Source organism: Rutilus rutilus, assembly GCF_951802725.1.
Source record: "Rutilus rutilus genome assembly, chromosome: 1".
Lineage (NCBI taxonomy): Eukaryota > Metazoa > Chordata > Actinopteri > Cypriniformes > Leuciscidae > Rutilus > Rutilus rutilus.
In genome coordinates, this window is record NC_140209.1 from 67295031 (window position 1) to 67309352 (window position 14322).

A 14322-nucleotide genomic window follows, 5' to 3' on the forward strand; every position below is an offset into this window, starting at 1 on the left:
CAGATCTAAAACACACTTTTTTCAAAACACTACACACAATTCTCTGCTTTTGGCACAATTTTCATGCAGAAAATATTGTTTTCACAAGGAACACACTGCCATTCAGATATGCACACTGACTCATCACATGGGCAAACACCCGTCACACAGTTTTACAATTAGCAATCAGAGCTTTAGCATGAAAGGGCCACAGGTGAGCTCTTCAATGGGGCAATGGATGCCAACACTGGATTTTTTTTTTATTACTGTAACTGTATACAGTCAATTCTTCTGTTGTTTTGTATGTAGACCACTGTATGTACAACTTTGTGTTGGTTGGGATGTACACTGTGTACATTGTTTTTGTGGGAAAAATAAAATATATTTGTTACCGTGTATTTGTGTGTTCTGAGTATAAAAACAATATTCTCAAATATTTAACAACACACTTATGTATGTAATGTCTGTAGAAAGTGTAACACTGAACAAAAAAAGGCCTAAATCATTATGATGAATGGAGAAGAAGTGTTTTCCATTCACCATAGTGTTTTACATTGAGCACATCAGTGTTCAACTGGTTCTTATAAATGTCTATTCATATGATGGTTTGTGTGTGTCATTTGAGAAGAAATAACATTGTTTTGAATGTAAAGTTTCATTTTGCAGGAGAATTGAGGGGTTTTGCCCATTGTGTGTGTGTTTTTGGATTTGTGTGTAGAGTTCTGAGAATATGAGGCATGCTTTCAGAAAATGTGTGTAAACAAGCGAGAAAAACTGTAATATAACAATATCCTAACTGTATCATCCCTTAAGTATGCATATAATAATGCAGCCAATACACATAATTGACAACAACTGAAACATCACACTACAATATAACAGAAAGTTAAAGAAATGCTCATCCCAGTATTAAGATTTTTTATTTTTATTAAAGACATATTGAAAGGATATCTAATTGGTAGGCAGAGTTATTTCATGCTTGGGTTGGATTTGGCCATTTCAGAATAGATATGGTTTTCTTCTTAAATGTGTTTGGCTATTGCAGCTCTTATATATAAAAGAAAAGTGATGTCCACTACTAGTATAGAGTGTGTGTTACAGGAGTAACAATAACTATCAGATTATCACTATGGGCCAGTTGTTCAAAACATTTAATCTGGATCAAAATTATCCGGATTTGGAAATCCCATTTTTTCTTGTTCAGGATCAGGTGATCCGTCTTACTTTTATGCCGGTTTTTCAAAGCAACATTGGACTGGATCACCCTGATCCAGATACACAGGTTTCAAGATTACCAGATCCGGATTACCAGTGCTCTAAATGGGACAACATATCACAATGTGGGCGACCAGCGATGTGAAGAACAGGTAAAGAGCCAACATGGGGTCACTGTAAGTGCTTCTTATTCTGAGACAAAACACAGAAATAACATAAACATCCACTTCCATTCATAATTTCTTTTATGACCCCTCATCTGAGCCACAACAAATAAAACACACATATATACATTAACAAATACATTGTGGATATTTTGAATAAATAAAAAGGCTAAATGTCCAATAGTTAACAAAATAAAGAATGTTCAGGGTTCTTCTTCATCTCTGATGATTGTTTCTTTGAAATTAATATACGGAGATGAATGACAGAAAAATGGAATATATTATTTTTGTTTGTTATTGAAATCTGTTTGGGTGATTATTTCATGGGGACAAGATCATTTTTATTTTATTTTTCCTTTACTATACTATACTGAATAGCTTAACTGGTCGCCTATGTCTACTTTATCACTGTTAAAACGATTACACAACGATTACACATTTTACACAAGTGCAAAATATAAATAAAAGTATATACACTAAATAATACAAATGTATTATTGGACCAATTTTAAAGTTTTACTACATTTTCTTCCTGGAATCCACCTTGAAATCCTAAATTGGGATCAGGATGATCCTGTTTTTTTGGATCAAAGTTATCCAAATCCTACTGACAAGTTTTGAACAACACAAACTGAAGGTTTGATCCAGATTAAAACTAGGATTGGATTGCGTGATCTAATCTGATTTCAGATTCCTTCTTTCCCTTTTGAACAACCCATTTTCAAGATCCGATCCAATCCGAGGACCAAAATCCGATCAGCTTACCTTTGAACAACTGGCCCTATGTCTTCATATGGGAACATTACAGATCATTTTTCAGATAGCAGCAGAATATATAATGTGTTATTCTTTACTGTATATTGCACCTTTTTTACTGGGTGGCAGTGTTAAATTGCTGAGTGTTATTACTTGTATTAACAATCAACTGAATTTTGTGAATTCAAAAAAGCACAAAAATAAAACACATTAATTAGCATCTCCTTGTGCTTTCCAAGGCAGAATAAAGTCATCAGAGAGACTGCACGCTGCTTCAGTGTCAGTTTTCTCTTCACAGCCAGGAATGGTGTTGTACAGCACTATCTTCTCTCTGAGTGTCTTTTTGAGCTCACCAAGTCTTCTCTGTTTGCGTTGCCTTGTTTGGTTGCTGTCTGTAAGTTTAAAAAAAAATAATATTAGAAAAAAAATAACAATTACAAAATGCAAGTTGAGTGATGTAGTATCAAATACCATTTTGTCGACACAGATCATGCTTCTTTCTTCGGATGGAGTAAATAATCTCATGGATTTCACTCTGGAGCTCTTCCTGCTACTGTGAGTACTGTGTCTCTCTTGAAAACCAGAAATAAGCAAAGTCGACCATAACAGAAAACACAGTATCACTGCAAAAATGTAGACAAATATATATATGGAAATGTATACACCAGTGACTATATTACCAGTGGCTGCCCATTGCTTGCCATCACACACCCACCGATCTGCATCCTCCATAGAGATGTTTAACTCCTGCTTGAGACTCTCAAGATCGGCTGCTTCCACTTCTGCTCTCTGTAGTCTATTTAAAAAGATAAAAAAATGACAGAAAACACAGTATCACTGCAAAATTAACCACAATTGCCCCTGAAAGAAATGCAGGGAAGAGCACAATCACATTCATAGTGTCTCCAGGGCCCAGGAAACACCTTAACGTGCAGTCTAGGCTTCTTACTTTGACAAATCTTTTCTCCAGTGTCTTGTGGAGACTCTCCACCTTCCTATTGTTCATCCCATGGCAAGTACAGTAATCATATCTCCTCTGCCTATAAAAACACAAAACCAATGAGAACAAATCAATCTAGCATTGTGTGTCAAACACACTGGTTAACCCTTTACCTGACTTGGTCCTGTAGTTTGTAGTAAGAGCTGCCCTTGAAAGGAAGCTATTGACCTGTTCCAGCTCTTCACCAACAGTGTTTCCTGCTCCCTCCTGGCTTCTCCCGCCCCACCTAACCTGCTCCCAAGAAGAAGACCAAGACCTTTATCATTCAAATCTTATTTATTAGTTTGTGTATCATTAAATGAATTTGGTGCCATGAGCAAATTTTGATATGTTTAATATTTGAAAATATAAAATGTTCTGAGGTAGGATAACAATGAAGGAAAAGCTTTCACAACTGCAATTGTGCAGTCAGAACTTCTGGACGGGATCAGGAAGCATATCCTGCAAACAACCCTGCTGTTAAACCAGAATGACCAGTACTGTTGTAACAGTGTGATCACTGATAGTAATGCTAACTATGTTTAAAAAGTTCATAAGCATGTATACACACACACACACACACTAAATAAGTGGTTTTAAACTTGTCCTTAAGGATACCCAGCACTACACATGTTGTATATCTCACTTATATGACACACTTGATTTAACTCATCAGCTCATTAGTAGAGACTGCAAGACCTGAATTGTGTGTGTCAGATAAGGGAGACATACTGTACACAATGCAGTGCTGGGGTCCTCCAGGACAGGTCTGAAAACCACTGCATTAAAGCATTTCAATAATGTTTACTACTTTTGACTTATGAAACATGCATATTTACCGAGATAATAATCAAGCTACATTTTTCTGATGCTGTAAGGATGTTTCATTAAAACATTAAAACATAAACTTAACTCACACACAGTACCTCACATTTGCCAGTGTGAGCCTTGGCATGCATTACAGACAGAAAAGGCTTCATCATGGGAAGTGGTTGGAGCTCGGATAACTTTTCTGCCATCTTTTCCAAATAAGGCCAGTGCCTGTAAAGGGGAAATTGCCAAAACTGGTAAGGAGACCAACCAGGATCTAAGTGACTAGTACAATTCCTGTAACACTACAGTATGTAGTCATATGTATGGTAATTTGTCATATCAGTACTGATAAGGTAGTAGCCATATTCATTTTCTAATTCCATAATATAAAAAATGTGTGATTTTTAGGTAGTCATGGTGTTATTCCCATGCATGGCATATATTACAGTTTTTTACAATTGTTTACACACTAAAATAAAAATTTCCACACAATTTGCAAAATTCTACTCCAAGGAGCAAAACACCTCCACAGATTTGCACAACATTACACACAATGTCTGCTTCACCCTTTTTGCAAAACATTACACACAGTGATTTGTAAAACTCTACACACATTTTCACACCTTAGACACAGATAAGGATTGTGAGGTTACTTCCTTGTCATTACAAAGCACCGGATTGCCAATGACCACACCAATGAACGAATTGGATAAACACAACCACCAGGTGTGGAAGCACACATGTGCTAATTTGAAAACGCAGCACTCAGGTGTGCTATAAAAGGTAGCAGGTGAATTCACCTGTCTTCAACAAAGATGGAAGGAGCTAGAAGAAAAAGAAGAGTGAGAATGAGAGGGGGAGCTCAAAGAGGAGATGAAGGAGGTAGAGGAAGAGGAGAAGGAGGTAGAGGAAGAGGCCTAGGTAGAGGAAGAGGTAGGGAAGGACTTATGCCATTGAAGACATAGCCTGTGATGTGGATGAAATCTTATGGCCTGATCCAGCCAGACGGAGAGATGATGAATAGTTACAGTATTCTTGTTGCTTTTACAGTAGTTTTTCTTCAGAGTCAAAGTGTATGTACTTCATGCAGTAATTTTTATTTGTCTACAGATTTTATTTGTTTCATTGATTTCATTGTTGGTTGATTACTGTAACTGATTATGGTAAGAAATACTGTGTATTGAAATAAATACTTGAAATATTCAGTCACAGCATCAGTGTTGTGCAGTGCTTTGTAAATTTATAGTAGGCCTATTTGTGTACATTCTCCCTATATCTCAAACTAATCATGAAGAATGTTGTGGGTATGTCACTATTTTTTTTTTTTTTGTCATCTAAATTATCCATTACATAACAATGTCTGGCCAAAAATCTGGCACATGCTATTTCCTAAAATTTGTTTTTTTACAAATGTGTTTTATATTTATCACAGCTGTGTGTAACTGGCTGCAATAGTGTCTGATCATTGAGGACTGTGTTGGTTAAATGAAAACTAATAGCATTTTCACAAATATGTGTATATGTTTTGACTGAAGTGTGTATGTTTTGACTGAAGTGTGTCATTTTGCAAACAATCTAGGAATTATGCAAATTGAGTGTGGTGTTTGGATAATTGTTATTCTGTTTTGAAAAAAAGAACCCGGTTTTCAAAATTGCGTGTAAACAATTGAAAAAAACTGTAATAAAGGTAAAACATCAGTAAAAACTTCAGTTATCATTTGGCAATGGCTATCTCCCTGCAAGCAATGTCCATACAAAAGAGTGTTGCATTTGCAGCGTGTGCCAGCTCCTTCTGCAGGAACATTGGGTCGGCATATATTTCACCACGGTAGAGGTTCAAGCCTTGCAGCGAGACTCATGTCTGCACACAGCTATTTCAAGGCCCTCTTCATCCACCTTGGCCCTGGACTTCTGTGCTATTTCTCTGCCTGCTGGAAATGTTGCCGGTCCGCAGACATCATGACCTGTCCTCTGAAAGTAGAAACAATATGTTACATGTAATCCCAGGACAAGAAAACATTCAATTAAAAAGAGTTAAAGAAATCCTTACACTAAACATCTGGCTTCTAATGTGGTCAACAAAGGCAGATACTTTGGCATCTTGTGCGATGAACAGTCCATCAAAAAGAGATGGTTCGTCTGTCCTGTTAAATAAGAGGAATTCATCGCCAACACAATTACATAATAATGATTAAACGTTGCATTCACCTAAATTAATATGACAATTAACCATAAAGGTGCCACACATTTTAGTCTGTATGAATCACATGTTATCTGGAACACTGTGTTTAGAGTATCAGCTTGTATTTGTCCTGTGGAAATGAATGCTGTAATGTGGAATTAACTCGTGTAAGAAGTAAAAAACATACTGTTTAAAGTACAAAAATAAATAACTAAATCTTTATTTTTGTTTGAGTCTTCAGGCGACAGAAGGGAGAAAAAGTTCCTGAACAATTTACCAGATTGCTGTCGTAGAACTGTAATATAACAAGCTTGTTTAAAACAGTGCTATATCTCTCAAAACACTCTTTAAATTGTAAAAGCATTTACGTTTGAATGTGAAGAAATCACACATTTGACACATTTTGTTACTTTCCATGAATTTCAAATAAAAGTATAATTATATAATGACTAGAGCCAAAGAAAATGATGTTAAAGAAATATGTTTAGATGCCACAAAATGATTGTTATTTTTTACAGAAATAAGGTAAAGTACAGTTTCTCTATAAATAACTATCAGTCCATTCAACCAATAGCTATCCTTGCTTTTCCTTTAGAGGGTCATGGCATGGGGGGTCTAGAGCCCATCGCATCTAGCACTGGGTGACAGGTGAGATGCAGCATGGACACAGAAACACCACTGCACCACCCTATATCCACATTAAAAAAGAAAAGAAAGAAAGATTACACTTACCCTTTGGATTTCTTGAACCGGTAATGTTTTCTATTAGTGTCTGCAGATATAGCCAGCATGTCTGGTGTGCATGCTGGGCATTTAAAGGGCTCCATCAGGCACAGATCTTCTTTCTTAAAATTGCAGAAGGCAAACTCCCGAAAGAGTCTGTGGAAGAAAGTATCACCACAAACACTACCCGTCTGGAAAGAAGGATGGTATTATTTTGGTTAATAAAAGATTTTGAAGTCTGGAATTCAAACACTTTGGAAATAAAAACAGCCCTTACCCGACCGGTGCAAAGACATCGATGTTCAAGCATTCTGAGAAATGCTTGTTGGGATAAAGCTGGGCTGGCTAATTTCATCTGCTCAAATGACGTGAACAGATCAAACTTAAACAGCATTTGGCAGCTGGTGGTTGCTGGCCAGTATCTGTATTGAAGCAAGTCACTAATCCCAGGAGTCCATCTGGAAGAACAAAGTGGACAGCTTATACACGGCAGACACAGGTTGTGTGGACCTTAAAACAAACATGTGTTTACTATTTGACCAGTATTTGTACAGCACAGGACAAAAGAATACAGTAAGCCAGTATTATGCTTGACTTCATCTGGTCGGATATAAAAAGGTAGAAGGAAGTGACAAGACATGCCGTTGATAGTCACCAATACGGTCTGCTTTCCTGGGATCATTTTGAAGTCTTAGTCTTGAAGCCACAGGAACAGATTTGTATCGGTGGAGGAACTGGAAGCACACACACTGCAGTAAATCACATTTCAGAAAGTAATATCAGTAATGTCTACACATTTACTCAACAAAAGATTGAGTTAAAGGAAACTGCAGAGGGCACCTGCTACATTATCTGAACATGCCTTGTTCACGGAGTTGATATTGGCCACTTTCATCAGCCACCACTACGGATGTTGGTGGAATGGGTTTTAAAAAACCATCAAACATCGCTTCCCTATCATGGAAAACAGTTTTTCTGTGGATCTCGGTGTCACATGATGAACAGAAACACTGATTTCCTGAGGGGACACAGTCTAAGCACCGGACAACAGCATCAACAGTTCTGCATTGTTGACAGCAATGCTGGGTAACGGTCTCTGCAGCCGACATGCAGTTCAAGATCTCTGGCATTGCAGCCCTGAATTTCTTTTCAGAGATGACCTGTCTTTTGGTCCATGCAGACATGGTGGGTGTCTCTTCTGCAAGTGCATAAATAACTGTACTTAATTTATACTTGTATGCTTTATGGCTGCAATACAAGTTGCAGGATTCCACATCTACAAAAAGGCCTACAGAAGAGTCTGCACAGACAGAGGAGACATAGGCCTACAGGTGGGCAGTGTATAGCCAACTTTTCCTTTTATTTGTTGCATGAGGCATGTGTCTAATATCTCTTGTTGCAGGCACTTGACCACTGGCTTTTCTTTACAAAGAACAATTTAAATAAAACTCAAGGAACTAAGCATATTTGTCTTTTATTAAACATTTAATGAAAACTGTTTTATTTATTTTTTTGGCAATGTTGTGTAATATGGCACATGCAACAATGTCACAGGCCCTGTCAGGTGTGCAACCCTCAGACTTTTCAGACACTGAAATCTTCCCTTTAGTTAGCCAAAGTTCATTTCATTGTGTGCCCTTGTCCTGGCTAGAGCTGCATTGTAACTGGTTTGGGTCAGGGAATGGGGTCATAAAACACCTGTCTGCAGGCAGGAACATGTCATAATCGCCTATGAAAAAATGCAGTTCTGTTAGGATCAGCATAAGTGTATGTAATACAGTGAGCTTGATATTTAAAGGTGAACTAAGTAACTTTTTTACCTTAACTGAACAGCTTCGGAGTCATTGGTATGGTTATAATACTTATTTCGGGTTGAATGGTGGTCGTTTCGCACCCCCCTGGTGCCCGTGAGCGGAAAATGCACACTTGCAACTTTAGGGCGGCGGGCCGCCGCGTCAGGAAGTATCGCGTGATATCAGGTCTCGCGATGTAAACAACTGCTTTACGGCCAAAAGAAATCTGCTCAAATACTGTCATTATTGCGCTCCCTCACGCTGTTCGAACCTGAATGAAGAAGACGTTTTAAAGAATGTCCCATCTGCTTTGATGTCGTTGATCTACTAGCCTCTGGTGTCTGAGAATCACCAACGAGTTTTTACAACAGTGTTGTCAAATATCTATTCCGAAGCTGTGGGGGGAGCTCTAGAGAGAAACCTGCGAGCAAAAAGCGAGAATACAGCGAAGAAATCCCGAAGCTACTGAGTGCTGCTTTAAGTGTGGAACTTTCCTTACCACTTTTAAATAATGTGCATAAATGTGAATCTCTGAAAATGCTTAAGTCATGCACAGATCCTGGCCATTTTGCTTTCACATTTGTGATATGGAAGATTTTAGTCAACTGCCTTTTTTTTATTTGATATAATATTACTAATCTGGAATATTAAGACATTGCTTTACAGTGGTTCTCAATTCCAGTCCTCGGGACCCGCTGCTATGCACATTTTGTATGTCTCCCTTATTTAGCACACCTGAACCAGATCATCAGCTCATTAGGAGAGACTCCATGAACTGAACTGAGTGTGTCAGATAAGAGAGACATACAAAATGTGCAGAGCAAGGGGTCCCGAGGACTGGAATTGAGAACCACTGCTTTACAACATAGGGTCTTAAGTGGCTTGGAAATGCCACAAAAAAACTAAAACTGTTTTTTAAACCTAAAAGCGCCAGTAAACTCTGAATGACACGACAGACAGCACTTTCCATCAAGTTCTCCGCATCTCCAATAGTGTAAAGGAAAGAGCCACTCACAAATAATCTTTGTGCTAAAGTCGAAAATAAATGTGCGTTTCCAACAAATTAATAATGTAAACGACAATCTCACGAGTCACGAGAAAAAATATAAAAATCTCATTAAGTGCATATCGCGCTGCGCTGGACTTCCCGCATCAGGGGTCTCATTTATAAAGCGTGCGTACGCACAAAACGGGGCTGGAAACGTACGTACGCCAGTTCCCACGCAAAGGTTGTGATCTATAAAAAACAAACTTGACGGGAGAATGTGCGCACCTTTAAGCAAACTTTGAGCCGTGCGTACGCACATTCTGGAGACAAAGGGAATTGGCGACACCGATGGTGAGCTGGAGTTAAGTGTCTTTTTGGTCACTTGTAGACAGAAAATCGAAAGAAAATTTAACATATAGGCCTACAGAAAGATAATACAAATATAATTTCACTCACCAAGCCTGTCACTTGAAGCAAATATCCATCCCTTCTTAAATGTCCGCACCAGCGAGCGCGTTGGGCCGTTTAGTGAAACTGACGCAAATAACAGTTTAAGTAAATAAAATAATGATTTAAACTATGTTTTACTTTTGATATAAACATTTAGATTAAATATGCCATTCAAATTAATGGAGTTAAGCACTTAAACATGAAATCATTACTGAGAAGTTACAACATTTTTATATTCAAATTCAGTCAATAGAAATATTTGTTGTGGATGCGGTGTTTTTGAACACTTTTCCTCTGGCATGCTGTGTTTTAATGTTTTAACCACAGAGATAACTGCTTATCATGATAATACCAGATAATACCAATTTTGCGTACGCCATTTTTGGCTTTCGGGCGCAAGTACACTTTTAGTAAGGTTCCTACGCACAGTTTTATAAATGAGACCCCAGATCCGTTTATAAAGCCGCAGTCTAATCCCGTTAAAACATGAAATAAGCCTGCTCCCGAGCAGGTTTAAGATGCGCACCTGTTGCTATGACAGCAAGTCCAGGATGAGCGTCGAAGAACCAAACAATCCAAGATCATGCCAAATCGCCAACAATCAAATCCAGCTAACTCAGTTGGCGACGTACGATCCCGAGTTTATGACATTGTGGTGGCGTCTATGTGCGCTCAACTCGTAAATACGATCTTTACAAGATGACTTGAACGCACCATTATTTCCAAACCCGGAAGTGTAAAAAGAATCCATTAGAGGAGTATGACGAGGAGGAGCTGCTGGATGTTTACTCGTCTCACAGTGAAACCGAAAGCAGTCGATGACAAAGACGCCATTTCGGAAGATAGAAAATCAGCAATCGCTTCACATGTGACAGTAAGTTCATTAAACTTTTCATAGCTGTAATATCGATAGAGTATTTGCGTCTAAACAGATTATGCCGAACTAAAACACAAACACATGATAAAGTTGAAAGTTACTTTCGCTAGCTATATCCTAACAGTTAGGCTACTTTCATACCACGTCAACTGTAATACTCATATATGGCCGAGAATGGTTAAACTTTCTCACTTACTTTTTCCTTTAACAGGAGAATATTATTTTAATGTTGAAATCTTCGGTTGACTTTAAATACGTATTTAATTATTTTTTATAATATTGTAATGTGTGTTCAGTGACGCAGTAATACTGGGGAAAGAAAGTGTGGTCATAAAAATAACATCATTTTTGCTTAATGCGAGACGAAAAAACGGATTGTGAAAAACACCTGCAAGAGTTCAGCAGTGTCATTAAAGTGAAGGTGAATCCAGTGTTTAAACGAGGCTGTGTTTGAAAGTGTGTCCGACATGACGTCAGACATGTTGCTCTACAAACACACACTATTAAGTGGAGAAAAACTGTTGACGTTAAGTTAAAATGAATTAAATGTAATTTAAATAAAACAAAATTCAATGTTCAAAATTCAAAACAATGTCAAAATTCAGTTGTGTTTTGTGCATGTCCTCTGTGTCCACATACAGGCCTGTTCATAAAGTGTCACATCAAGGAGGAAGAGGAGAAACGTACCTTTAAAATGAGTGTGTGTGAGGAGAGAGAGGAGGAGAACCAAATGAGTCTGTGTGAGGAGAGAGAGGAGGAGGCGTCTGTTCACACTCAGAGAGCAGCAGCATCTCCAGGATTTAGCTGTGTGTCTATGAAGAGTAACATCTCCATGCGTGAGCCCCTTAAATTCAGTGATGGACCATCTCCAGGATCCAGCTGTGTGTCTATGAAGAGTAACATCTCCATGCGTGAGCCCCTTAAATTCAGTGGACCATCTCCAGGATCCAGCTGTGTGTCTATGAAGAGTAACATCTCCATGCGTGAGCCCCTTAAATTCAGTGATGGACCATCTCCAGGATCCAGCTGTGTGTCCATGAAAAGTAACATCTCCATGCGTGAGCCCCTTAAATTCAGTGATGGAGCTGCTGTGACCTCTAACCCTGTGTGAGTATCATGAAGTTCAGGGCTGTCTCGGCAGTCAAGATATTATATTGGTTCATCGCCTCTAAAAACTGTTAATAACACGCATACAGACAAAAAATAGGCTAGTAGTTATGATTCTTACTCCAAAAAAACACAAAAAAACCCCACTATAACTGACAAAAAGAAACAACATTGAAAGTCAGCTTATAATAATGAATTGACTAATTCACTGTTAATATATTTACGTTTAATTTTACACTATTTTACTTTAATACATAGATTTAATGCTCTGTTTGTAATTATAATTTAGAAATTATACTTTGTGTGCAGAGGGTTTATAGAATGTTTCTAACTGTATTATTAGGGCTGCTTGATTATGGCAAAAATCATAATCACGATTATTTTGCTCAATATTGGAATCACGATTATTTAACACGATTATAGGTGGGTGCTGTGATCAAAGTCTTATTTCATGATCTGAGTCATTTTAAATTTCAGTGAAATTTCACAATTATCAATACTTCAGCAAAAACTAATACAAGGTTAATTATTGTAAGTCAGTGGTTCTCAGACTGGGGGCGGCACAGAAGTTCTAGAACATTCATTTAATTAAAAATATGTAAATTAAATGTTCGATATTTATCTGCATTTACTGTGAATAGTAAATTAATGTTCAAAATTATCCACTTTTGTTAAGGGCTGTGTCGGTCAGTGTGATAACTGAGTACCATCCGCAGTGGTAAACCAAAACACATTTTTGTGCCCGTGAACGCTGTTTTACCTGGATATCAGGACACGAGTGAAGGACAAAGCTTAGTTTACAAAAAAAATCATAGGTTAGCAACCAAATGTTACATCGTAGGCTACGTACATGAGAGCCCATAAACTATAATTAAACCATATGTCGGTTTATTCTGTTTTACGATTTTTCACAAATTATACAATAACGTATTCCATGAATTAGCCTGTTCCTCTGGACATGGAACCTCTTGTTTCTTTTCCCAAATTGTCACTCACGTCTCCTTTCAGAGGGAGTTTTTTTTACACAATTTGTGCTTGTTGGACACGGTATAAGGCAAGTCAAGTTTATTTGTATAGTGCATTTCAAATGCGCGGGTAATTCAGTTTTGTTTTCTTCGCCAGCACAGCTTCAAATAGTTGATGGTGATGGAATCCAAAGATATGCAGTTGTATATTACAATCATATCTTGCTTGTGTGAAAGATAAAATTCGCTCTTCTGACCTTTTGCAATCTTTGTGTTCATTGCTTTGGAACATTGGAAGAAAACACAAAGATATTAGGCAAGAGATGGACTCCCAAACATATATATATACACTACCAAACATTTATCTTTGTGGGGAAATATAATATATAATATAAATATATATCCTGTTCAAGGATTATATAATTTAATTTGCTTTCATTAAAATTGTAAGTTTTGAATGAAGTTTGTATGTTTTGTGTCATGAATGGTCTTTGGGCTGAAGCGATGCACCTGCACAAAGAGGGCCTCGCGCTGAAAAAGTTTGAGAAACACTGATGTAACTAAAAAGTCCTCAAAACAGTTACAGAAGACTAGTAATCAGTCAGCAATACAATAAGAACAAAGAAACTAAATTATAAACAAAACCGACAAAAAATACAACAGAACACACCAAAAATTAATAAAAAAAAACACTGCTTTAGGTTTTACAGGAAGATGTGCTAACTGTGGTATTCAGATAAGTAATAGCCTACAACAGAAATTGAATAAAGTAATCAAATATAAAATAACACTGCTGTATACATTAAATATAGACTAATACTTAATTATATAATAAATAATATTCAAGAGCAGTGAGTGATTTTATCTTTGTCTTTTGTTGTTTGATTTACAATAATGGTCTAGCAGATTTATTAGGCTGCTGTCACTTTAAGAGCTGCACGGATCCAATATACTGTTACACACACGCTCTTTCTCAGTGTTTGCATTCACTTAAGAAAACGATATGCTTAAAACAGAAGTTTTTCCTTTGAGTTCATCATTGTCAAGACGATCGCCATTCACACGGATCCGCGAGAACGACTAAAAACACTGTATTCTGCTGTCAGACCATTAGATGGCGATGAAACACTATAAATAATGTAATAGCCTACACGTGCATGAAGTCATCAAACATCAAACGGTGGTTGAGGAGAGATCCCCTGATATAGTTGTAAAGCGCTTTGGGTGTACAGTAGTATATGAAAGCGCTATATAAATGCCTCATTCATTCATTCATCATTTTCAGTAGGGTTGGGTATCATTTGGGTTTTTTTCGATACCGGTGCCAAATC

General features: G+C 37.5%; 3 protein-coding genes across 3 annotated transcripts in view; 2 read left to right on the forward strand and 1 right to left on the reverse strand.

The window, feature by feature from the left end:
* The window catches only part of LOC311294934 (uncharacterized protein), a 453797-nt gene that overhangs the window by 92908 nt on the left and 346567 nt on the right, over window positions 1-14322 (forward strand). The gene's annotated exons all lie outside the window — the stretch shown is intronic.
* LOC311296369 (uncharacterized protein) lies at window positions 935-11619 on the reverse strand. The gene is made up of 11 exons (XM_084418070.1): window positions 11607-11619; window positions 7454-7545; window positions 7089-7269; window positions 6821-7002; window positions 5957-6050; window positions 4020-5877; window positions 3228-3345; window positions 3064-3154; window positions 2795-2910; window positions 2586-2686; window positions 935-2506 (listed from the first exon to the last, which is right to left on the reverse strand). The coding sequence occupies exons 3-6, from the start codon at window positions 7203-7205 to the stop codon at window positions 5743-5745; spliced, it is 528 nt and encodes a 175-aa protein (XP_084274196.1). The 5' UTR covers window positions 7206-7269; window positions 7454-7545; window positions 11607-11619; the 3' UTR covers window positions 935-2506; window positions 2586-2686; window positions 2795-2910; window positions 3064-3154; window positions 3228-3345; window positions 4020-5742.
* Window positions 10816-14322, forward strand: part of LOC311295397 (NACHT, LRR and PYD domains-containing protein 3-like) — a 45031-nt gene continuing 41524 nt past the window's right edge. The window contains exons 1-2 of the mRNA XM_084416751.1: window positions 10816-10916; window positions 11561-12026. Coding sequence (XP_084272877.1) covers window positions 11614-12026 — 413 coding nt within the window. The 5' untranslated portion in view covers window positions 10816-10916; window positions 11561-11613. The remainder of the gene's footprint in view (window positions 10917-11560; window positions 12027-14322) is intronic.

Coding starts and splice junctions, on each gene's coding strand:
- LOC311296369 (XM_084418070.1), bottom strand. CDS start 7,205: ATGCTGTTTAAGTTTGATCTGTTCACGTCATTTGAGCAGATGAAATTA. Junction 6,051..6,820: donor CGGTTCAAGAAATCCAAAGG/GTAAGTGTAATC, acceptor CTTATTTAACAG/GACAGACGAACCATCTCTTT. Junction 5,878..5,956: donor TTAGAAGCCAGATGTTTAGT/GTAAGGATTTCT, acceptor TTCTACTTTCAG/AGGACAGGTCATGATGTCTG.